This window comes from Archocentrus centrarchus, chromosome 4, assembly GCF_007364275.1.
Source record: "Archocentrus centrarchus isolate MPI-CPG fArcCen1 chromosome 4, fArcCen1, whole genome shotgun sequence".
NCBI lineage: Eukaryota > Metazoa > Chordata > Actinopteri > Cichliformes > Cichlidae > Archocentrus > Archocentrus centrarchus.
In genome coordinates, this window is record NC_044349.1 from 38066808 (window position 1) to 38092287 (window position 25480).

The following is a 25480-nucleotide window of genomic DNA, read 5'->3' on the forward strand; positions in this document are numbered from 1 at the left end:
AGGACTTCCATCATGAAGTCAAACTGGAGATTACAAGAGATTACAGCATGCTGTTATTCAAAGAACAAAGTTATTAGATGCCTCAGGTTGCTAGCGACATTTTAGAAAAAGCCATCTATACAAAGCTTTCTTAATCCTTTTTGACACTCTGACAAAAACAGTGTTAAAAACAAATATTTTGAGGAACACCGGGATGAATTACTGAGGGTGCAATATAGCTGTGCGTACACCTGAGGGTAAAATGCACACAGACTGAGTCAATAACACCAGAAGAGCTGCGTGACTGCATCTGTAATTACGCTCTCATTCTGCAGAGAAAAATATGTTTTCTCTAAATCTTCTATTGACCAATCTGATTCCTTTATGTGACACAGTAAACCATGAATAAATTACTGTAAAACTGGACCCTTGGCTCACACTCATCCAGCTCCCAGATGCTACAATTAGGATCACTTCAAAGGTCAGCTCCGATCTTTGCCCCTGCTGCAATATTGAAAATCAAATCCTCTGTAAAGATTCGGCCGGCCCCAGATCTAGGGAAGGTCATCTGAGTGTCACCGATTTTCTGAAAAAGCTCAACCACGCAGCACGAAGAGAGCCAAGTTCAGGCCTCCGGGGCGTCTGAAAGGACACGCGCACCTGTGACGGGATTGCGCCGTGAGCCGAAGCTGGAGGGGAGGAGGGGGATTCTGGAATTCTGAGGATGATTGGCAGAAAATGTCAGGCACAGCACGGCAGCCCCTCACAGACACACAGCAGGCAGATGTCAGATGCTGCATGATAAGAAGGAGGGCACACTCACAAAGAAGAAGAAGAAGAAGTGGCATCTTCAGAGAGTTATGTCATCCTTTCAGAGCCTTTCACAGATTAGGCCCTGGCACCGCTCGCACCTGAAGTCTTCCTGTGCTCCGAGTATGATTAAATAAGTATCTCCCGACCTCTCACCCAAATGTACGAGACTTTAAAAGCAGCTTTCTTCTAATGTTTCCCTCTTCTGTTCCTTCTGCTATCATTATTTTCCAAACACAGGGATTAGTCAGGGTCACAGTTTTTTCCACATGCTTGTGTTGCACAGAAGGAAATGCTCAACCTTCTGGATGCGCACCACCGGGGCCGAGCCAGGGTCAGAGATCTCAGAGGGGAAAGGCAGACCCAGGACCATCGGCTGCATGTTAATTATGGTCAATGTGTTTTGGTTGACCTTGAGGCCGTGCTTCCTCCTTTTTTAGCCAGGTTTTTGTGAAGCTTTAAGTTGAAGCATACATTACTTATGTGCACCTTTTCTTTTAAAGCAGAATAGATCCCAGAGAGCTGGAAATGTTTATTTCCTCGCTGAGCTTTGAAAGTCACAGCTACTGTCTGCTCCTCTCTCTGTTTTTCAGGTCACTGCTCCAGTGGCCCACCCTGAAGATGAGCTGGAGCGCCTGACCAAGAAGATGCTGTATGACATGGACAACCCTCCATCCGAGGAGTATTTTGGTAAGATACTGAAGCTCATTTCTCTTGATCAGCAGCGTGCTTTGTGACTTGTCATGGTAGGAAAACCACAGGTAAACGTAGGTGTAGATGTGGCTATGCACGAGCCAAGGCATCAGTGCCTAAAACCTGCATTTTAATGGCCAGCAGGGGGCGACTTCTTTGGTTGCAAAAAGAGGTCCAAGGCCCCGTTTACACAAGAGCGTTTTCAGTGGAAACTGTGCCGTTTTCGTTTTTGAAAAGTAGCTCTTTCAGAAAGAAACGTTTCAGAAACGATCTCCATTTACACGAAAACGTCACACGTTTAAAACGCTGCAGTTCCCAAGCCAGGCCACAAGTTGGCGATGTGGCTACAGGAGCCGCAACCTTAGCGCACACGTGCCAGTGCCCCGTTTTCAAAAAGTATCGTTTTCACGAAGTTCTCGTGTCAACGGGAGGCCGAAACGCATCCGAGCTTTACCGTTTTCATCTGAAAACGTTCCGAGTAAAAAGGGCCCAATTGTGTTGAAGTCTGTGGGAAAATGACCCGACCTTTGATCTGACCTCAGTAACCACGTCCCTGATCAGTTTATGGTCTCAGTCATTAGATTGAAGTCTTATTGAAAGCAACGTGACGTTCATGTTCCAAATCATGATCCTCATTAGTGTCAGAAAGGAGGATAACACAGGGCGAGCTTTAGGGTGGATCTACCTCGTTACTAAGCCCCAGGCGTCAAACTTCACTCAGCAGTGGGTGGAGCCATGAAACACCTGCCAGTAAGTCTGAAATGCAGAAGATGCAAATATGCAATATTGCACATTTCAGACTAAAAAAACCTCAAGACTCAAATCAACGTTTAAAGAATGTGTAAATACATTTATTATCTAAGTTTGAGAGTGCCGCTTAAACCAAGTCCAGGCAGCATTAATCTGGATGAATATTTGTCAGAGCGGGTAATGTGACGACCTACATTTGTTGTCAAGTTTGCAGCAACAACCTGCGTGCTGCTGCGCGTGACCGCGCTTCACATTTGTACAGACGTGTGTGCAAAATGCACACCTCAGCTTGTGCTGTGTGTTAACCCTGTCGCTGGCGACACAGCGTACTTCAAAAGTGCTGCTGTTCGTGGACTTGTGGCAACAATCACCATAATAACCCTGTGTTGGGTGTGAAGTGCAATTTCTCAGCTTTCAGAAACCGTTTGAATTTTTCCGATAGGACAAACGTTGGCGTAATTACGGTAATTCAGAGTTCCTCTGATCGGCCGCCTCGGCAGCGATACCCTCGGTCTGAACCAGCTGTTCACGGCGTTTAGGGGCAGGTGACGGGGGCTTCAGCGGCCATCGCCCGGCGTTTACTTTAAAATAAAATGTCATTACATCATTTTTGCTCCCACTAATTTAGCTAACTAGCTGCAGAGCTACAGCAGAACAATGCGTTTTCATATTGACGGAGCACCAGGACTGTCTTATTTATTCATTTAGCCTCCATTCAATCATGTCCACCAATAAAGTAATCAATAAAGCCTTTGTGTGCACTGAAGTTTGTGATGGCTGAAGAACAACAAAAAACTTGAATCTGAAAGGACACACATGTACTGTCTGTTACACACGACATGTTAGGAAAGCTCCAAAAATGTCATACATATATGGTAAATCTACATATATGGTAAATCTTACCTGTTCTAATATCTGTGTTCCTTAATTGATTTCTCGCTCCACCCCTGCCTCCTGTTCCAGTTTCGATTGCCACACATGGTGTCGGGATCATTTGCCTCGTCCGTGTTGTGGATCACATATGGTAGTGACATATTTGCTCTGTGTAGCGCTCGGGGCGATTTAATGCTCTCCTTCCACCCCGCTTTGCTGCTTGAACAGATCTGAATAGTAATTTGTGCAGTAATTGGATGTGAAATCTCAGCTGTAAGTGTTGCTGACATGACAACACTCATAGGTGCCAGTAGAAGAGTGGTTAAAATTAGTGCATTACTCACTGTTTGGTGCACGTGTGAGTATTACTGGGGAGCGCTTTGCAGATAAACGGCGTTCTTTGTGATAGATTTCCAAACGCAGTTGTGCAAACATTAGTGCAGGCAGGGTGATCTCATTAGGAGCACTCACTCTGTCATTTTCGCTGGGACGTTTTGTGAAACTAAAAGAAGCAGCAAACAGGCTCCTCGTTACTTCTGAAAAGCAAAATGTGCTGCTTCTGGTATAAAATGTATCTGCTGTCAGGTTTGGTTGCTGAATACAATAATGTGGGTTAACACGTTATTTTATTTATCCACATAGTGACATCCATAGTTTGGTAGTTTGTAGTAACTGCTGGAGGTGGGGCTCCTTTATTCCTGCCTGCGCTGCAGGAAGTGTGGACGAGCGCTGTAGTTCAGGTGGAGCAGGAAGAATAGGGTGATGCAGGTTTCCTGTAACTGCTCCAGGTGTAAGTGTAGGTTTGTCGTGGTCCTGGGTTTCCGCTCTCTCGACAGGCTGGTTGTTCTTTGTGTGTTTGTAGTTTCCTCGGCCTCCCGTGTTTCCCCGTCTCTGGTATTTTGTTGTGGTAATCTTCCCGTCTCGTTGTTTCCGGTTTGAACTCGAAGGTTAGTTTCTCATCTCTCTGGTTCTAGTTTTATTTCCCACTGCCCCTCCCTCACTGGGTTTGAGTACTTTCACCTGTGTCTTGTTCCCTCCCGTATCTCCTGGTGTGATCGGTCCCCGGTGCACTTGAACTCTTGTCTTCCCCTCGGTCGCGCCGTTTTGTTGAGGCGTGATTTGTTTCTGGATTTTTGTTTCAGTCTGACCTGTGCATTTGGCCAGTGAAGGTTCATTTATGTTATTTTCCTCGTCAGCCTCTCCAGCACTGAACTCCATGGTACTGATTTGCTGAGCACATGAAGGCACCATCGAAACCATCTTAAAATGATGCTGGAAAAGCAGCAGCTATCCCAACAGCAGCTTTTAATGTTAGTCTAAAAAAAGGGGACAATTACAAGAACACAATTAATTAATTAGAATTAATCGGAACACTATTGCAAGAAACTAAAGGGCCATAACAGAAGCCATCTAATACAAACAGAAAAAAGTTTATTGTTTTTGGAAAAAGGTTCGAGTGTGAACACAGTGCGAAGCTGCCCTTATATTCTTCCCCTTATCCATTAATTTTCATGGTGTAGAAACAGCACTGAGTGTTCTTGTCTGGGAAGAAGTCCTCAAGGTAGAGTCTCACAACGATATCAGTTTGATCAAAGGAGAAGGCACGACTCTGGCTCAGGGTGTAATGAGGATGAGACACACAGTGAAGGTGTCGGACAGATTTTCATATATCGCTGTATCTTGGTTGAATGTCCATCTTTTCACAGCATTTCTCTTTTTTCCTCCCCTCTCTAGCACTTGATTTAATTTTGCTGTCATTTGGAGACAAATATATATATATATATATATATATATATATATATATATACACACATACACACACTCTCTCTCTCACACACATACTGCCAGGATTAAACAAAATACCAATTTTAATACTATTTTGCAAAATAGGATTCAAAAGGCAAGGATTCTGTGCATTTATACTTCATTCCTGTTTTTCCGCCCTCTGCACCCACAGCTGCCAGCGAGTGCCATCCCTCTGCTGCTCTCTTTTCTCTAGCCTTTAATCCCCTTTGCCCTGGAATTAGTTCCCATGCCCATTAGATGCCTCATTCAATACATTCAGTGGGACTCTGCAGCAGGCTTTATATCAGCACATAATCACACAGCACACCATGATACCATGTGTAGGTGTATTATAGCTACAGGGACGTGTATTTAACCGGTATTAAGGGATATTCGGCTTCACGTTGGTGCGCACTCATGTAAAGACCTTAATTGGTTCACATTAGACATAGGTCAAACGGATCTGCTGGCTTAAACAAAGTGTAGTTGCTTTACTGAGGAATGGCCTAATTTTTGGGTGTATGTGCTGTAGCCTGGGTATGAACCCTGTGTACTGCTATACCATGCATGCAGTCGCCCTGTGTGCCAGCACTGAGGCTGACTGACTGAAGGCTGGTAAAGCAAGGACACGGGGAGCTGAGAAATGGGTCATATGTGAGCTGAGGTAGCCAGAGCAAGTTAGGGATAGCGTGTGCATCCCCAGCTGACAGCGTATGCCTGTTACTGGAGAGGAGGGGGAGAGGCGGGGTCATCTCGTGGTTAAACATGGCGACAGCGATGAGAGATGGGAAGAGGGTGAGGGCAGGAGCCGGCGACTGAGGTGACTGCTGGGACTCATTAGGAGGGAGTTCAAGCGCAGGCAGAAGCTGCTCTGCAAATCCACAGAGCCATCTTCCTCCCCCGCTGAATAATGCACATACACTCGGCACAGTGACGTTAAAATCATCTCCAGTCCAGCGTGTTTCCTTCTGTGTATCCAGAGCTGTGGGAGAATCAGTCCCAGAGCGTAAGACTTTTGTAATTACAAAGGATCTAATGACACACGGGCCTCTTCTTTTTTGGTGGGGATATTGGGGGAAAGAGGGCTAGCAGTTGTTGAAACCCTAAGGCTAGTAATTAACAAGATTAATCAGCGCGGGGCTGCGATCTCTAGCGCGCTACTGGACTGGATCATTGTCTTCCTATAGCAAAGTTTTATTGGTGTCACTAATGTCTTTGATGAGCTTCTAATCTGAAACAGCCGCAGCGAGCTTCCATTGGTCCAGAGGGGGTTAATTGAATTGAATTAACGTTACACTCTGGCTCTGTGATGTCACAAGGAAACTTTTCATTAGACTCAGTGGAGCGCCATTTGTAGTTGCACAACATCATTACGCTCTCCTGCTGCAGTCCAGCAATTACACCGGACAAGCCTTTGAAGACTTTCTGTGGCTAAATTGCAAAAAGCAGCCGTTCCCAAATGCAAACGCTCCTCAAGCTGGAAAAAAACCTGAAAATGATGCACTATAAAAGAACGGCTTTTCTTGAGAGAAACCCAGTTTGCAAGCCAGAAATTCCCCCTATGATTGAAGCTTCTTTGAAAAGCAACTGATTAGTCCTGATTTAGAGTTCCAGATTAGATTTGAGTAATCTGAAAGAGCCTTTTCTCCAAATGTCATCATCCGTCATATTTAATCCACTTAGGTTGTGCGTAGGTGTACTGTGTTTGTGGAAATCTAATAAGACACAGCTACTCAGCTTGCAGTACAGATGCCTTGGCATTTGTGCATCAGAGGAACTTACAATATTTTGTCATCACTACATTTCTGTCAACCAAAACCAGGACATAAAGCTGAATAATTGAAAGGATGAGATGCTTTGCATTATTTACAATTAGTGATGATGATACGTATGCAGTGTAGTTCCTCCTGCCGCAGAGAATCTGTTTTTATTTCTGCTTTAACACCAAAATGACAAGTGCAGAGTTCGTCCCTGTGATCACACACTTTCAGCATCTCCACTGTATGGAATTAAGAAAGATGTCAAATTTTAATATCCAATCAATATTTATACAGAGCAATTTTCCACAGAGGTTTTTGAGCAGTGGCATAAATGTTATTATCAGATGGTGCAGAGACAGTCATTAGAAATTAGCAGAGAGATTCATGCGGGCCTACTGTACTGCACACAGGACTCTGAGCTGTCAGGAACGCCTTTCCTCCTGGTTTGAGTTAGCCTTTGTTTTATGATAAGAGCCAGAGAAGAAAAGGCAGGCTTTGCCGCTTTTTCTGCATAATGTCAGCTGGAGGAGCCCCCATAATTTATAAGACACCTCACATGAAAAGTTCATGAGGAATCTTGGAAGAGATACAGATGGCAGTGCAGCTCCAGTAACGGTGCAGTCCAGAGGAGTCGGAGCGGATCGGCTGAGGTAATTGGGTCAGAAAAAGTTTGGGTTCACGCTGCGTGCTCCTGTGGAGCTGCTTCTAATTCTTCAGAACACAACTGAGCATCACAACTTAATGGATTAATAGGCTTCCAGTTTAGACAGCTTTGTGCATTGTCTAAGATACTCTGGTGGAATTCATTTGCATTTTACTGAGGTCGCCCTCAGCAACCTCTCAGGAGTTTGCTTTTAGATGTGCCTCTACATGTCAGAACAAATGGGATGTGTGTCAGAGTGCAAACCTTTCTGCTGCCTCAAAAACACGCCACCCCAACACACTCCACCTCCACAGTCTGCAGATGCCTTTGGCCAACCGTCTTCCCGAAAACAGATAACTGTTTCCATTTAGTGTCTGAAGGTGAACCGTTTAATATCATCTTTATTTTTAATATTCATTTAGTGTGAATACAGAGGGGGAACGCTCCTGTAAACAGCAGGTACAGAAATGCTTTAAATAAAATCCGTCTGTGGTTTTAATTCTTCGCTTTTTGATCTGTTCTTTAATGATCTCTCTGCGTAGTAGTTTTCGTGGTTAGTGGCAGAATCAGCTTCAGGAATGTGCCCTTTAATTATTTGTTGCTGCTTTATTGCGACGTGGTCACAGGAAATGCACAATTTGTGAAATACAGTTCAACAAATCAGGATAGCTGAGTGTGCACAAGCAGCGACTTCTGGGGCTAAAAAAATGAAGTGAATGTGGAGGTGGCAGAAGCTGCTGCTGCTGCGCGGTGCTGGTCATTTACACCCCGTCTGAGTGCAGACATGACTGACAGTACTGACAGTACTGACAGAGGCAGCCCGCTGCTTCACAGGAACTCTTTCTTTATGAAACTCACCAGTTTAAACTGCATCAGGGCCTGAATGCTGCATTATTAGAGGGACACAGAAGCTTTGAGTGACAGGGCTGTGCCATATAGTGTATATGGCACACACGCACACACACGTGTGTGTGTGCGTGTGTTAATCCGATGATGTACTGACAGAATAATTGTGAGTGACATCTATACAGGCTCAACAACAATAAACACTAAAATCACACATGCACAAAAATATCAGATGATGAAATAAAAGCTTCTGTTGTTTCATATCATGCTCTGTTGTTGATTTGGTGCTGGGATCTTTCCATCATGTGGACTGTTTCACTCTCACACAGCAGCACATGGATGCAGGCAGAAACATGAATCCCAGCATGGTGAACAAAGGTGACCCAGAACCTGTTCTAGCACCGCAGACCTGTTCTAGCACCGCAGACCTGTTCTAGCACCGCAGAGCGGTTCAGGCACCGCAGACCTGTTCAGGCACCACAGACCTGTTCAGGCACCACAGACCTGTTCTAGCACCGCAGACCTGTTCTAGCACCGCAGAGCGGTTCAGGCACCGCAGACCTGTTCAGGCACCGCAGACCTGTTCTATCACCGCAGACCTGTTCTAGCACCGCAGAGCGGTTCAGGCACCGCAGACCTGTTCTAGCACCGCAGACCTGTTCTATCACTGCAGACCTGTTCTAGCACCGCAGACCGGTTCAGGCACCGCAGACCTGTTCTAGCACCGCAGACCGGTTCAGGCACCGCAGACCTGTTCTTGCACCGCAGACCTGTTCAGGCACCGCAGACCTGTTCTAGCACCGCAGACCTGTTCAGGCACCGCAGACCTGTTCAGGCACCGCAGACCGGTTCTAGCGCCTACAGCGAGAACATGAGAAAGTGCTGCGTGCTCAAAACAAAGCCCGGAGTTATAAACGCTGCTGCAGCTTAAAGCTTTAATGGTGGGCCTGTAATCATTTGTTTATGAAGTGTTTATATTTTTCACATTAATATTTTATATTTTTATGTTCTTAATTAAACATTTGCTCAAAGTTCTAAATAACGGGAGAAAAATATCCAATATGAATGAGTACCATTTATTTTTGAGTAGATGTAAAATGTCCATGTGGTCATTACACAAAGTAATTTATATCGATGGCCTGTGAGAAACATCAGTATTGGGAGGCTGCTAGCTGTCAGCTGAGCTGCTGAGCTGGACCTCTTGACTGTGCTTGTGGCCTCTCGGAGCATCTTCTGATGCAGTTATCAGGCTGGCAGCTCATTGGACTAATAGCCCATCCACGTCCACAGTTTGTGGTCCAGGCCTGTTCAGTGAGACTGTGTTTGGCTGCTGCGGCTCTTGTCGGTCGTCTGCGGATTCGACCTTCTAACCGAGCTCGCTGGCGATCGCAGCTCTCGTCCAGACACGGGCTCCAAAGGAAAGCGCGATGCTTCAGAGGAGGCGACTTCTTCATTAAATCCATGCTGCACACACTCGTTAGGTTCTCTTTTCTGGCAAAGTAACTCTTCAGTCACCGTGGTGTTACGCTGCCCTTGATGTTACCATGGTAACCACAGGTGTTGTGAAATCTTGAGGATTTTAAGTTTTAAGCTGAAACACTGAAAGAACTAAAAGTGCTGATTTCATTGTGGTTTCCGTGTGGCTGTTGTCGAGGCTCGTGCAGCCTGAAGAGTGTTTCTCCCTCTTTCACCGTGTGAGGATGTCCTTCAGTCACAGTGGTCACTTTGTTGGGCTGCCGTGGACTCTGTGTTTGGATGCTGGAGCAGTCACAACGAGACAGAGAAGCATAATGCTGCTGGAAGGAGGTCACAGACCACCCAGGGGGAGGAGGCCGGCATATGAGGCAGTCTGGTGACATGGCAACTTGTCTAAAGCCCATGCATCACTATACCACCTACAGTGGATTATAATGTACGCCTGCAAAAGGCTGAATTATCCGACACAATACCCACGGATGATCCATCATAGCTGCCTTTTATAAGGAAAATGCTGTATGCGTGTGAGCGTAAGGCTGCGGATTTGACTTCTAAGACCCGTTTTCTCATGTAAATAATGTGAAATGCTTTGAATCTTAATCTATAAATTTGCCAGATTGAAGAAATTCCACAAAAACCGACAGCTCCGCTTTATTGAAACTGTCTATAATTCATTTCTTTTATGAATGAGATCTTAGCAGTTTTTCTGCGATGTCATCATCTTGCATGCGACTGGTTTTCAATCATTTGTTTCTATTTTGAGCGGGGCCGGTTTTCCGGGTCACCGGAGTTTATTGGTCCTCTTCGCTCTCATTATCTTCAGTGCCGCTGACCTCGCCGCGCTGCTTTCTAGTTTCTCAGCTGATGCAGTGTGCCAGCATGGGCCTCCTTTTCCCGGCGACAGTAGCCCACTTTTTGGCAGCGGTTCATGTGAGGTGACCACCCCCTCTATAACCCCCCCTCTCCTCTCCCCTTCCTCCCCCGCCAGGCTCGGCGCTTGCTATCCTGCCTCGTTGAGACAGCTCCACTGAGGCTTGCAAGATCAGCTGCCGTGCGAGCCCAGCTGAGGCTTCCGGGCACTCACGTTGCTAGATTTCATTTGTGAGTGAGCGTTTGACCTCAGGAACGAGTAGACATCCGCATGCTCATGCACGCAAACACAGGCGTCGTTACGAGCACATGGCTGAGCATGGATAAACAGCACATCAACACACACACGCTGCTTGTACAAATATTGTGCTGCAAACACACTTACCTGTCCCCTGCCTTTCCTCTCTCTCTTTCACCCCATTCGCCAGCCCCGCTCTCTCGCTGGCACCCCTCCACATCGCTCCTGCCAACCTGCTTCTAAAACATGTAACCTACACTCAGTCCCCCCCCCGCTCTGCCGCCGTGGGCCCTGACAGGCTGAGCTGTAATGCTTAGTGGCACAGGCTCGCCTCTCCTCCATCCTCCACCATTGCTGCAGCAGCTCTGCAGATTGCTATTTGCTGACATTGGGAATGATATCAAAGGCAGGGGTTAGGAAAGAGGCATTCAGAGATTGAAATGTAGCGATGACAGCAATTTCTCTTGTCATTCCAAGGCAACTGAAGGCCACAGCATTGTCAGGCAGCACGGAGGGCAGTCTGAAGCAACAAAGTAGATGAACCTAGAGGGGAAAGAGATGAAACAGTGCACAAATCTCGGCCTCTGGCACTTGAGTAGCTGGCAGTCACACTCCTAATGTGTTCGACAGACTTGTTTCCTACTGTCCTGTTGTTTATGTCTCTGAGCGTGAACAACTTACACAACTTTGTGCGTTTATTCAGCCTACCTATTTTCCACTTGCCACAATAAATGGCTGCTGTTTTGTAGGCTTCTTCTTAGACCTAATGCATCATCACATTGCTGTCAGGTTTGCTTTAACTCTGTTTGTTTTTTTTATTAATATCAAAACACAGCACACAGTTTAGTTGGATATGTTTCCTGTTTTTACCACCATGTCTATCAGATGTTTTAATCCAAACACAAAACTTTAGTTGAAGTCCCAAAATGGATTTTGTGGTTCTTTTATTAGTTTTGGATCCAACTGCAGTTGCTGGCTCTGCCTTTGGGGTTTGCAAGGGTTGCACCAGCAGAATTGTATTCTTTAGTAACATAGTGTGAAAAGTTTGGTCTCCCACAAAAAAAAAGTTCCTTGCGATCCTTCTTTACATGCACGATCTTTGATTTCTGACGATGTAAGATCAAATTGAGCTGCAAGTGTGCTCCCTCTCTGCCTTTCATGCTGCTTCAATATCACGGCGTGAAAAAACAAAGAAGGCAAAGACTGAGGGAAATCTGAAGCGTTCTGCCACTCAACATTCCCCAATCCCAAACAACAGCGTCTCACTGCCACTACAAATACATTAGAAATCAATTATTTATGGAACAGAGTCAGGGCCTCTTTAATCTTTTCCTTTTATCCAATTAAATTGTCTAACCATTCGAAGCCTCTATAGCTCACAGGGAATGTGCTTTTTTTAAAAAAGAAGAAAAGATTTTTCTCTTCAGTCCTTCTTTTGACTTTCGATGTAACAGAGAAGAGACACTTCTGAGGGCTGAAGAATGAAAGGAAAGAAAGTGAGTAAAGTGTAAATGAACTCCCCCTCCCACCCCGTCACCATTGCATTGGTTCTACAGGAAGTATTTGAAGTTTTGATATCAAGACTCTGGTTCCATTCCCCGCGCAAAGGGACGCTGGGGAGCGGTGAGGCCTTTCATGATTCCTTTATGCCCAGCTGAAATAGTTCGAAAGTATTTGAGATCATCTCCACGGGGGTAAATACAATGTTGCTTCAATTGCTGTCCTGTATTATTCATGAAGTCAATTGAAGTAGTGCCTCAAAATTGAAAATGCTTATTTCCAATGCACACGTATGAAATTATTGATGTAAAACACTGCGCTCCTCTCCATTATCATACAGTAAGACTGCTGATAAAAGCAGTTACGCTGAGAAGCTTTACAGTCTGGCTGCAGAAGGACCTGAATTAGTCTCTAACATTTTCTGAGACCATCACGACGTCTCACAGCTGTAGCGGGAAGTGTCTGCTTTTCCCTGTCTCAGTGGTACAGATTCCCTCCACACATTCCCGGTCCCGGATCTGACCCCATAAGTAATCCCTTGTAATTTGGGCCACGTTGGTGGAATTTTACCAAAATGACCACAGTTTGTTTTTCTGTGGAGAACTCGTGCTAACAGACGGTCAAAGGAAGCAAACCGACGCTCTAACCTACTGATGGGGGGAAGAATGGGACCGTGTGCGCCGGAGCATCGTTTCCATCAGTGATGCTCTTCATGAGAGAACACGAGGAGCTCGGGTCAAAATTAGAGCTGAAGAGATGAGTCAGTCAATCAGCTGAATGGAGCTGCGACCGTTATAATAATCGAGTCGTTATTCCAGCAGACTGAAACAGACGTCTGGCTTCAGCTGCTCTAATGTGAACATGGCAGCTTTTTTCCTTTTGGTCTTCGGACAGAAGAAAATTGTGTCTGATTGAGGAAATAAACATTTTCACTTGCATAAACAGCTGCGTTAAAAAAGTGCCTTCAGCTTGTTATTAACGTATGACACATAGAAGGCGTACAGTAGTTTGAAGGGCGGCTGTAAAGAGGCTCAGATGTGCCGCTCTTTGTTCCACGGTGATGTGGATTCATGTGTGGGCTGCACACAGCGTGGCGTGACGTGTCTGTGGGTACGCATACACTATATGATACACGTGTCTGCGTTTGTATGTACTCGTCTACATGTGTGTCACGTCAGGCGCAGAGAGATGATTTTGTGTGTGTGTGTGTGTGTGAAACTGTGTACGCTGCTCTCACAATCGTGCACAAATAGCTCCTGAGGGCCTTCGCAATCACAGACTGCCAAAAGGAAAAGGATTTCCGAGAGGTTTCCTTCTCGCTGTTTAAAGTGGGAGCCCTGTGGGACATGTTTGGCATTCTCATCCACTCACTGAAGATGGCCTGTGATCCGAAGCCACTAACAGGCTCGGCGTCTCCGTCTCTCGCTCCCTCTCTCTCCCCTTCTCTTTCCCTCTGGCTCTCTGAAGTGATTACCCTGCTTGTGATTCCACTGACACCCACATGTCCCCCCGAGATGTGCCTTCACTAGTTTGTTTAATCTGCCTCCCTGTACAGTAGGTAACACAGCCATAATTGAGGTGTGGATAGAGCTGTGGGAACAGATGAAACCGGTGGCAGGCTCTATGAAAACGTGTCTGCGCTATAAGTCGCCTTGGATGACAGAAGTCGCTAAATTAATGTACAAAATGCTGCTGTGACAAGAATTTTTAGAAGTGAAATGTCAGTTTCCTCATTCGGTGAGTCATGAGTCATCTAATACAAAAGGCACACATATCTAACATTTCAGCGCTCCAACAATGATGTTGCTGGAAAAGTTGTGGATCCACTCGTTCTTTAAGCAACTTTCCTCCCTTTGCAGTGATAAGATAATGAGTTATGTGACATTAGAATACCATTTGCAAGCCTCACAGTCAAGCAGATATTTGATCTCAGCAACATATGACTTCCAAAAGTTGTGCTGATACCTGAGACGGAATCCGCTTTACACTCCGTTTGAATTTTTGATATGAAAACAGCAAGTGGAACTGTGAAAATACAAGCATCAGATACTATATCTGCCCCCGGTTAGTGTCTGTAACACGCTCGAACCGCTCTGTTCACAACATACAGTGTGTCAATCATCGCCCAAATCAGCCTTTAGATGAAGCAAAAAATGAAAAAGGAAGAAAAATGATCCACAGAAGTGAACTTGAATTAATTAAATCTACTGTATCAAGCTTCCTCTGTGAGATTGCATCTGTCCTCAGATGTGTAAAAAATAAAGCATTCTCACATATCTTTTTAAACCCTATTATTGTAAGATACCAGTAATTAAATTGACAGTGTTATTAATTGGGTTAAAGATAACTTGCATTGAGTCGAGGACATCTTAAACTCAATTAAAGATATCTCCAACTCAATTAAAGATATCCAAATGCCATGTCCCGCAGTATGCAATCAGCCTCTTTCTGGAGCAATAATATCAGTTCACTGGTGCCCCTTTTACAAAGACTTCGTTGTACTTCTAAAGTTTTCTTTTTATCGTTTAAAGCTCAACTTTTTATACAGATGTCACTCTTTGGTGATGCGTATGGTTTCTTTAATGTGGCATAATTATATGATTTAATCCTTCCTTATCCAGTGTTTGAAATAGAAATGAAGATTAGACGCCTGTGACATGAGGAAATGAAGCATTTAAAGGGCTAGCTTCCAGTTTTTTGGAGCACGAGTTGATGCGTGGACTAAAGCTCAGTCTATGGATCCTTGATTTAGACGTCACAGCACCTTTAACACTTTCATGTATTTAGTTCTTTTTACTGGCTCATCTCATCTCTAGGATTTACTTAATATTAACTATCAGTGCAGTGACTTAAATTTCCTCTGTGTTTTCTGTTGCACTGATAAACAGCTCTGTCACCTTTTGGTCCACTGGCTGACTAATGCCGGGTTTCCATTAGTACCTACTCAGCACGTCTCGCCACGGTCTTGTTTTGTTTCCATTGCAATTGAGGACCACCTCAGTGTGGGTGGAGTCGATATATCAGTGCGGGCAGTAGTCTATAGATGTAATTTGTGTGCGGCTCAAAACACAACACAACAGTGGATGAGATAGAGGGAAGCTAACATAGCTAAGGCCAGTTTACTATGGTCATCATGTATAAGTCCCTCATACAATGTTTTAATAGATGAAGGTTATCATTGTTAAGTATTAACCCTGTACGTCCGAACATGTCATAATCGACTCAGTGTACTTCAAAAGTGCTGCCATTCGTGTACTTATGGCAACAATTACTGTAATTGTTGCCATAAGTATGTTGCAGTTTCTCAGCTTTCAGAAACCATTTGAATTTTTCCAATAGGATAAACGGTCACATAATTACAGTAATTTAAAGTTCCTTTGATCAGCTGCCTCAGCGCTCGGTGTTAACCGGCTGTTCGGCTTGTGGGGGCAGGTAACGGGTGCTTCAGCTGCGATCGCCCGGCAGTATAGGGTTAAAATCTCTATGCTGTGTGTGCGTTTCAGATGGCTCTCTTGTTGCAAAACTACCGCTGCAAACTGTCGGTCTGGCCATTCAACCGAGCCTCCCCGTGCTTTGTTCCATTGCTCCAGTTTCTTGCTGTTGGATTTTAAATATGGCGTGGTTGATTCTGGTGAAGGAGTCGCTCTCATGACTCAACTACTTACGACACTCCCTGGCCAATCAGTGGCATGCTGTTCTTTCGTGTCACATTTTCAGATCGCTTGGAACCCCGGCTGAGTGGGAACTAAAAAAAGTTCCGGGTACCTGGTACTAATGGAAATGCCTACAAACCGTGCCGCGTCAAGTCGAGCCGCGCTGAGTAGGTACTGATGGAAACGTGGCATAATTGGCCCAATTCATCGTGGATCCTTAGACTGACATCCCCTTCATCAGGGTCCTCAAAGGGATCCGAATGTTCTGGAGGCCTATGATGGAAATGTGGGGTGGCAGAAAATGGACTGAGTGGCATACTTTTGCGCCGGTTAGCATTGGTGCCTTACCACAGCAAGGTTCTGGGTTTGAATGAGTTGAATGCATGTAGTGGTTCTAAAATGTCTTTATGTGTGGATAAATGAAAGTGTGATCGGCTGTTTGGGTCTCTGTGTTAGTCCCTGATGTTACCTGATCCGTGCTCATCGTCACCTGGGATTGGAACCAGCTCCCCCACGATGCTCGCCGGGTGTCTACAAATCTTTATTTAATCGGGCGGTCTCATGAAGATTCAACTCTCTTTTACCAGTGAGATCTGAATCCAGAAACCTAAGAACTCAGTCAGCAGTTGTATTGTTTTTCCAGCTATTCTTCTTCCAAATATTTCTCATCAAACTGCATGTTGAGAGGTTTAGCTGCTTTTTCCTTTGTCCTCAAAGAACCATCCCTTTGTACCTGTTACCTAACAGACAGCCAATCAGCTTCACAGAAACGTGTTCAGTGCGTTTGGCCTGTTTGGAGCTGATGCCCCTCACCAGGTCAGGCACAGCGTGTCTGCCCGTGAATGGAAGCAGTCACGTGGCTCTTCATTACAATCACATACATGATTGGCTGATGCTTTTTTTCACTATTCTTAGCCTCACTCCTGGTTCACTGATGTTATTTACTTTCAGAAATGAGAAATCTGTGGATTCAGAGGGAATCTGTTCTCAGCCTGCCCTCCTCTTTCTCTCCCCAGGGCGCTGCGCCAGCTGTGGAGAGAACGTAGTGGGCGAAGGCACCGGCTGTACTGCCATGGACCAGGTCTTCCATGTCGACTGCTTCGTCTGCATGACTTGCAGCACCAAGCTGCGTGGAAAGCCCTTCTATGCTGTGGAGAAGAAGGCGTACTGTGAGCCGTGCTATATTGTAAGCAACTGCTTTCCTTTTAAATTCACCTGCCTCAGCACTTCACTACACCTGTACACGTTTTAAAGGTGTACTTTATATCATCAGGTATCGCTGTGCCTGGAGTGTTTCATAAATTTCACTTCAGGCAACCACATTTGATTTCATCAAAGCCCAGAGGGCTGCCACCTCTCACCACACACACACATTTTCATTTCCTTCTTCTTTGGCTTTGTTTTGTTTTCGGCCATTCAGTGAAACTCTCGTCTCTCCTCCTGAATGAACTTTTGTCCTGTTACACAACTAATGTCAGCTGGTTAGCTAACACGCTTGGTCTTCCAGCTTGTTTCTGCAGCATCTTTGACTAATAAAGTCTATTAGTAGGCAGCTGGCTAGCAGCTGTGTGGAACTACTGACCTACTTGCTGATGTTAACTTATTATGCTTTGCCTTGCTTTCTGTTGTGTGTATGGACGTTCTAGTGCTCCTGTTAAACATGACCAGTGTTTTAAATCATCAGGTATGTACAGGTAATGGCTGTGAGGTAAAACCTCAGGGGTTGAGCCAGGTTTTTGCTGCCCCGTGGCTCGCTATAATGTAAATATATAATTGTTCTGCCCCAGTCTACGGTTGAGGGAGCACAAGTTTAAAAGGGTGCCTCCCTTCAATTGAGAATGAAGCAATTAAGAATTAAGGGTGAGTTTTATTATGACTCTTAGTCAAGAGGTCAACACCACAAACTGAAAGCATGAAGTCCAGGGTGAGCCAGGTCCAAAAAAGGCAAACAGAACCGGCTTTATTCAAAGGAAGTGCTCCCTAAACACAAGCAAGCCGAACACAGGTACCCATCCCGAACTGCCGAACACAGCAAACAGGAGAAAAGTGTACAAAAATAAATGGGCAGCTCACCCCTTCTGCTTCAGTGATGTTTACAGTGATTAAGCTTTTTACAAAACACGACCTGCAAAGCCGAGATTCTCTCAGGAAACCAGAGTTAATGAAAGGTTTGGAGGTCAAAGACACGGCTCACAAACAGTGCTGCTGCCGCCAAAGGTCTCAAAACTCGTTACATATAGCGGCAAAGTCACTGAGTTGGCAACACTGGCAACTTCTGAAGGCGGGTTTTTGAAATGGACGTTGACAATGAGGACCAATCACCAGCTGACACATCAAAGCCAGCCTGACACACTTCAGCCAGTCAGAAAAGGGACCTGCAGAAACTCCCAGATCCTTAAAGGAAAAGAACACCCACAAAAACAGTTTGCAGACATACAGTCACATGGTTTATGACGACATAAACAGTAACACCCTGTTGGCTGTGAACAAAGAAGCCTCACCCATTTCTGTTTACGAGGGAGCAGCCAATCAGAAGAAAGCTAGCTTAAACGTAGTAGGAGATGGGAGGAGCTAACACCGCTCACTTCAGAGACCCAGTGAAAGCTAAAGATTACTTTGACCTGTGAATCATGCAAAGCTACTCTAGCAGAGTCGGAGAGTGAAACGAAGGAGCTGGAGATGAGGAGAATGGGCACCCTTTGAAGCAGTGTTACTAAAGTATCAGTGGACACTTTGCTCTCAGATTTAGTATCATCAAAACAGCTCTGACCCATCAGGGTAGATTGCAGGGTGGGGTCTCTGTGGATCAGGAATGCTCAGGTGGTTCCTAAAAAATCCATTGTGGTGTTCTGCCATTGCCACAGAGGGTTGTGCTTGGTCTGCATCCATGTGAATCCCAGCAGAACGTGCATTGTAAGGAAAGGTCGGGTTTTGCTTTTCCCTCTCAGTGGTTTTAATGTTGTGGCTGATTCCTGTGATTCGGCACAGCTCGAGGTTCGTCCTCATGAGCAGCTGATGACAATCCTGTTTTGGCCTTTCACCTCTAACTCATCTTCATCCACAACTACCTGATAGAGTTGCAGTTTCTTCTCCTTAATAATGGTGTCAGGTGCATTCATGACTTTGTGTTATACATGATAGAACAATGTTTTCATTCACACATCGCTCTGCTGGGATGATGCATAACCATCTGCAGTGACAGCTGATGAACAGCCAGATATGCACAAGAGTTACTAAATCATGTAACATGGTGTTAATTCTCCTCATGGATGAGATAAGACTTCTTTTAAATGATTAATAATCACTTATCTGATCAAATGAAGAAATGATTGGGAGAGAGATATCCCAGAATTTGTGAGTGAGAGTTTTTATTCCATCTTACAAAACTGTGACACGTTTTCTTGACAATATGTTGCACAACACACATGAAAGTGTTTCCTTGCACAATATTGTCAGGAAAGACACGTCATCTGGCAAGACCAAAGGAAATCATTTAGCAGAAATGTTTCCCTCATTCAGTTTCAGTAAAATATGGTCATCGGTCCCACAGCGGCAGCGTTTCTTACTGTCAGCGATCTTAGACCTCGGTCGGCAGGTCGTTCCTGGGAAACCTCTGCAGTGAGGAAACACACCAAATTCAAGTGCAGTGCTTTCTCTGCTTTTCTTTGGAAAATGAGTGATGTATATAAAGGGTACAGTTGATGAAAACTTAACATGGTGTTATTAATGCACATATAAGAATACAGTAAATATATATTTGCAGACTCACTTTTCGGTTTATCACGTCTCCTTTCTCTTTCAGTCACTGCTTCACTGCAGCCTGAGCTTGTCTGCATAGGTAATCATTCTGACGTGATTAATTGAGCTGGCTGAAATAAGGTGACCACTCCTCTGAAATACAGAGAGCGCAGGCTGAGGCACCACTCACCTGCTGCTGTTACGTTGTTAAGTGAAGTACTGGACCTGAGTGTTGGTGGCTCCAGTCTTAATTTAATCACAGATGTTCCTGCTCCGTTCCTTTCTGCTCTCTGAGGAACTCCTGCTGTGTCCACGTTACCCTGGGAAACTGTGCCCTGTGCTTTGACTGCAGGGCTCTACACAGGCCAAAAAACCTGCTCGAGGATAGAGCCGGTGAAATCTGTCCAGTCCTACAGATGTGTCAGTGTGCAAGTTAAGGTCAGCTAGCCTGATGACAGAGAGGGCAGCTTGTACATTGAGGCAGAATTTGGTTACAGTGCCGGGGTAGTGCTAAGAAGCTCTACTTGACATGTTAAAGGACAGCTGTGTAGCACCGGCGGAGAGGCCGCTGAGGGCGAGCATGGCGCTGATCTGAAACTGCAACGTTGAGCTGTTAGTTTGGCTAAAGCTGTCGCTCTGAAGGAAACGGATGAGCTCGTGGCCGGTTATGCCAGCGAGCCAGAGCAGGTACAGGTAACGGCACTGCAGGAAAGACGCCCCCTGAAGGTAAAGCCAACGTGGCAAACATAGGTTTACTTCAGGTAACACCTCAACTTCAAAAAGTACTTTTTAATAGCAGTAATCCTTTAAAACATATTAGTAAAGTTACTCAACAGTGGTTCACAGTGACCCCCCCCATTAAACCTCTTCATCCACAGGAAACAGCAATAGATACATTTCAGGAGGATTTTGTTTAGTTGAATTATTATTAAAGATAATATCGCTGTTGTGCATGTTTTTGACAGCTGTGTTGTGCAGTGGGAGCATAGAGAGATGGTAATGATATATCTGAATTAATTTTCATCTTTTTGAGTGCACCCAGAATGTGAAAAAAACCTGTGCAGGTTTTCCATAGAGCTCCTGATACAGATCCTCTCAGGCATCATTTTCCTGTGAAAAAACCTCCCAGAGTCCCCGCTGTAAATAGAAGACCTAAATTAAAGATGATTAAGATCGAGTTTCCTCACCATAAGGATATAAGGTGCATTAGAGGTGAGGCACTTTGAGGACAGAACAGCTCTCTGGGAATGGTGATTATTTCCCTTAATTAGTTAATGCTGACTCTTGTGACGGCACACGCTGCCACATTTATACAGTTTTCAGTCACTTGCAGGAAACGGCTCGATGTGCATTCTAACAGGAAAGTCTTGAAGCTGAGCTACATGATGTTTAAGCCAGTGGCAGGCCATCTCTTAAATCATCTCTTTTCAGAGGCACTCAGTGTGATTGTAGTTGTCTTGTCTGGAAGTTCTCCAACTCTGATACATACGCTAAAGAGGAATGGGATAATTTAAGAACTTTATTTATGCATTTCATCAGCATAAATGTTCTTCTGGCACAAGATCAAAAGGATGGGGGAAATCTGAATTTCTTAATGAAAGTAATTTCTTCTTCTTTTATTCCCATCCTCAGGGTCATACGCCTCTGTGCGATTAGAGAATGAACGTGAGAGTTGAGTCTCTGAAGAGAAATGCAAAATCCCAGAGAGGAAGGAGGAAAACTTCAAGTTAGGCTCCAAGTCAGTCTAGGAATGTCTCTAAGAGCAAACCAACATTAATGAATTTATTTCTTCACACTGCCACCTGTCACATGATATCAGCTCTTCTCCATCCTGAAGGAGCACGTTACTGAAAGCAGAGACTGGTTTAGTTTGGTGGAATACTGGAACGGTCTAAATGCTGGCTTCTGCTAATAGGTTACCATTTTAGGAAGCCTGCTGATTTCCTGTCTTGCCAGCAGTCAGATGAGAGGGTTGAACCTGCTCTCCTGTTTCTTCACTAAAGGTTAAGCTGTAGCCTGCAGGCAGTTAGCTTACCTTAGCTTAGCATAAGCCACTTATGGGTAGAGTTGGAGTTTCTCAGAAACTCAGGTCCTCTATATGCATTTTCACTGTTCTCATATTAGAGTATGTCAGGTCATAAAGGCCCGTAGAGCAGTCAGTGACCTGGTGGACATGTTGGGTGGTTTGTGAAGTTTGAATTAATTCACTGATATCTCAGTGGATTGATTTACTGCAGACATATTTTTAGCACTTTCCTTCTATAAAGACTCCTGTAGGAGACCACGCTCAGCCCCCGGTATGCAGCCGAGCACCGAGTCTCCAACAAAAGGCTTTCAGCTGGCCGACAGCTTCAGACGTTCCCGTGTTGGAGTATCGTTTTGGAATTGTGGGTCTCGTCTCGGTCGGTGGGTTTCAAACTTTGGTCCACATCCAACACCAGTGATTTTTATCAGTCAGTGAGGAAGGAGAGTCTGACTGAGGTTTCCTTTCAGTGAGATAACTGCAGCACAATAGCATGCATACTCACTCAGCTGTGTTTCACTCAGTGTTTTTCCAGTCATCATCCAGACCCCTCCTGCATTGGCTCTGCCCCCCCCCCCCCCCATGTTTGAGAGTCACTGACTCAGCTGTAAGAAAAGCTGCTGTCCATCTCCACACTGCTGAAGGTCTGTAGCTGAGCTTCCAGTGCTTATCAGATCTGTTAGCGTCCACACTCTGCAGAACTCACACGTTCTTATTCAACAGGAAATGATGTTTCGAGCACACTTCATCACACAATAAAACTCCAGGCGGAGCCATCTTAATAGGTCACATGACCACGAGCAGTGGCAATAACATCCAATCAGAACCACACCTCAATAAGAGGTCTTACAATGCCATCAGGTATCATCAGGTATCTCCATCATCAAGTGTAAGAAACTCCTAAAAAGCCGCCTCTTGTTGGGAGCTGCACATGCTCAGTGCCAGTACAGCTCAGTGTGGTTCCTGATGGCACTGCTGTGCTCAGAAATTCTGTTTTTCAGAGATCTACTGACATGTAAGCATATATATATATGTAAGCATATATATCACGTTACTGGTTTTAATCAGAAAGCTCTTCCCTGTATGTGGATGGTTGCAGATCTTTGTGAGTGAAATTTCATAGTGGACAGTTACTACATTTGTACTTCCCAGACTCCACAGCACTCAGCCACACAGTAGGAGAAGATGAAAAATCTGCTGTTGCTAACATGTGTCTAAGATTTGGGGATCTGTGGAGGGTTGGTCAAATGTCCCTTAAGAGCAGGGTCAGAAGCTACAATGTGCCAATGTTCCTGAATAATGGTGTCTTCATCCACATCACCGCTGGCCGAAGGTGAATGTTGAATGTGTGATCTTATTGTCTGTATTTGCTGAATCCAAGTTTAAACACTCTGACTTTAAAACCATCTGAAGCTCATGTCTTTAAAAATCATTGTTCTGAAGCAGTTCTTGGAAATCATTATTAGAGCTGCATATGTGATGTATGTGGTAGAACTGAGACACAGGAAGACCTCTCGAACCTGTGGGGTGACCTGAACGTCCACGTGCAAATGAATTTCTGTCTGTCCTCCCTGTTATGGATCAGAATATCCAAGAAGTGGATTTGCACAGGATCAGAAGCCAGTGTGAATTTTAAATGTTTGTTCTGAGTGTTCATGAATGAGTAGAACTGCTTCAGTAGACGTCCAAATAAAGAAAATGTCATCGATGTACCTTTGGTAGGTGGAAGTATGCAGGAAGTATGGATGCTTTGCAGGATTCAGTACAACTTCCTGTTCAAACAGTCCCACAGCTGTATTAGATCCAGTGTGAGGTTTATGCCACAGCTGCCCTAAATTAACAGTATTGGTAATTATCAAAATCAGTTTTTTATCTTTCTGTAATGGTTAAACCAGAATGCTAAAATATAATTACTGTCATGGTCCATGAATCCCCTGGATGGAACTTTAAAGTGCTCTGTCTCTGTACCCCACATCCTGGCTTCAAACACATCAATAAATGATCAGAATAAAAGCAGGAGATCTAGAGATATCTTCTCTTTGTTGGAAGCACGAGTCCAGCACCACGAACACGGACTTCCTACAGCACAACTCACCATCCGGGGGTTTTGTGTGTCTCTGTGTCTGAGCCCCCGGGTCAGAACACAGGTTTAAATCTGGAGGCAACGCCAGAATATCCCTGAAGATATGCATTGTGGATATTGGACAGCCCCTGCTGTGGCCACTAAACTGAATTTGATTTGTAAATTTCCTGTTAAATTCACGCGCCTCGGTGTGCGTTCTTCACTGAGCGCTCTCACTCTTTCACTTACAGATGAAACTATCCAGTAGATGCTCGGTGGTTTTCTTGAGTAAAACACAGTGAGTCATTTAAAAATGGAAAACTATTGATTATTCCTTGCATTTTTTCCATATGCAGTGCGCTCTTTGTGTGAAATAGATTTTCCCTCACCCTGTGGCAGCGTATTACATTTGATGTAGAATATCTTACAGGTATAACAGGTGCCTGAGGAAGCTTGCTGTGTGTACAGTCTGTATAATATTATGCAAAACTCTATTAATCCCTTTGCCAGGAATTGGAGGAATACATTTTGCACGCTGATTGCCATCCAACAAAGTTTTGTGCCATGTATCAGAGCAGGCGATCAGCAGCGCTCTTATCTGGCTGGGACTTTACATATTCTGTGGAACAATACTGGCATTTGAACGGGCGAGATCCATCTCTTCCGCAGGGTGATTTGCCTCGTTCAAACTGTTTGCCTAGATATTAGTAATTCCTTTTAGTAATGTACAGAAACTCGCACAGATCTGTTATCACTGCCTGTCTGCTTCCTGATTTTACAACCTGCTATCTTTCTCTCGAACCCACCTCAGTCACACGACCGGCCCACAAACCGCAGGGCAGAAATCGGCCTTTGTCCACGGCACTTCCCCTGGCTTGCCTCCACAGAGGTCTTATCGCTGCATATTTGAATGCGCAGTGATGCTGATAAACTCTACAGCCGCTCAATTAATATCTCATTTTGCATGGAGTGATCTGTAATCGTGTTAATGTGAACACATCGGCATCGCCATTGTTTTATTTTTCCCTCTCTCTTGTCTGATGTGTCTCAGCCCGAGGTGTCCCCCTGCTCACCCCGTCCAGTATTTACACACACAATGAGGAGGAAAGTCAGAGTGTGTGCACACACTACCCAGCAAGACGTCCATCATTGTTACTGAGAGGCAGCAGTCTCGAGCTTTAGTGCCACTGAGCGTTTTCCAAGAAAATGCTCTTGTGCAATGTTTTCCAGCTGATTCAAAGTATTGCTCACTGTTTTCTACAAAACTGGAACTAATTAGTCAAACAGAGGAACAGTGACTGAGTGATGAGTTACTGCAGTATTTCTGAGTTATTCCAAATAAACAGTGTGGTGAGCTGTGTGACCTCAACACTGGAGTGCAAAGGTGGAATGCTAAGCCATCAGCGAACATCAGCTAGCTCAGTTAGAAAGCTGCATCCATAAACTGCATAGCTGCATAACACAAATACGGATACCTGCAGATTAGTGCTAACACGCCAACATTAAAATAAAACTGGAGCACACACGTTGTGGACAGTCTGTGAGCAAAATTAATCAGGTTAAACACATTATATCATTTTAAAAAATGCTCCAAAAGGCATGGATACACTACACTGCCCAAAGTATTCACTGTCTACCTTCACACACATGAACCTGAGTAACATCCAGTCTTAATCCAGAGGCTTTAATATGATGTGGGCCCACCCTTTGCAGCTATAACAGCTTCAGCTCTTCTGGGAAGTCTTTCCACAGGTTTAGGAGTGTTTATGGGAATTTCTGAC

The 25480-nt window shown here is 44.8% G+C and overlaps 1 protein-coding gene across 4 annotated transcripts in view; it reads left to right on the top strand.

The window, feature by feature from the left end:
- lpp (LIM domain containing preferred translocation partner in lipoma) overlaps positions 1-25480 on the top strand; it is a 178832-nt gene that overhangs the window by 130883 nt on the left and 22469 nt on the right. For all 4 annotated transcript variants that reach the window (XM_030726934.1, XM_030726933.1, XM_030726936.1 and 1 more), the window contains 2 exons: positions 1383-1479; positions 16893-17062. In XM_030726934.1, the coding sequence (XP_030582794.1) occupies positions 1383-1479; positions 16893-17062 (267 nt within the window). The remainder of the gene's footprint in view (positions 1-1382; positions 1480-16892; positions 17063-25480) is intronic.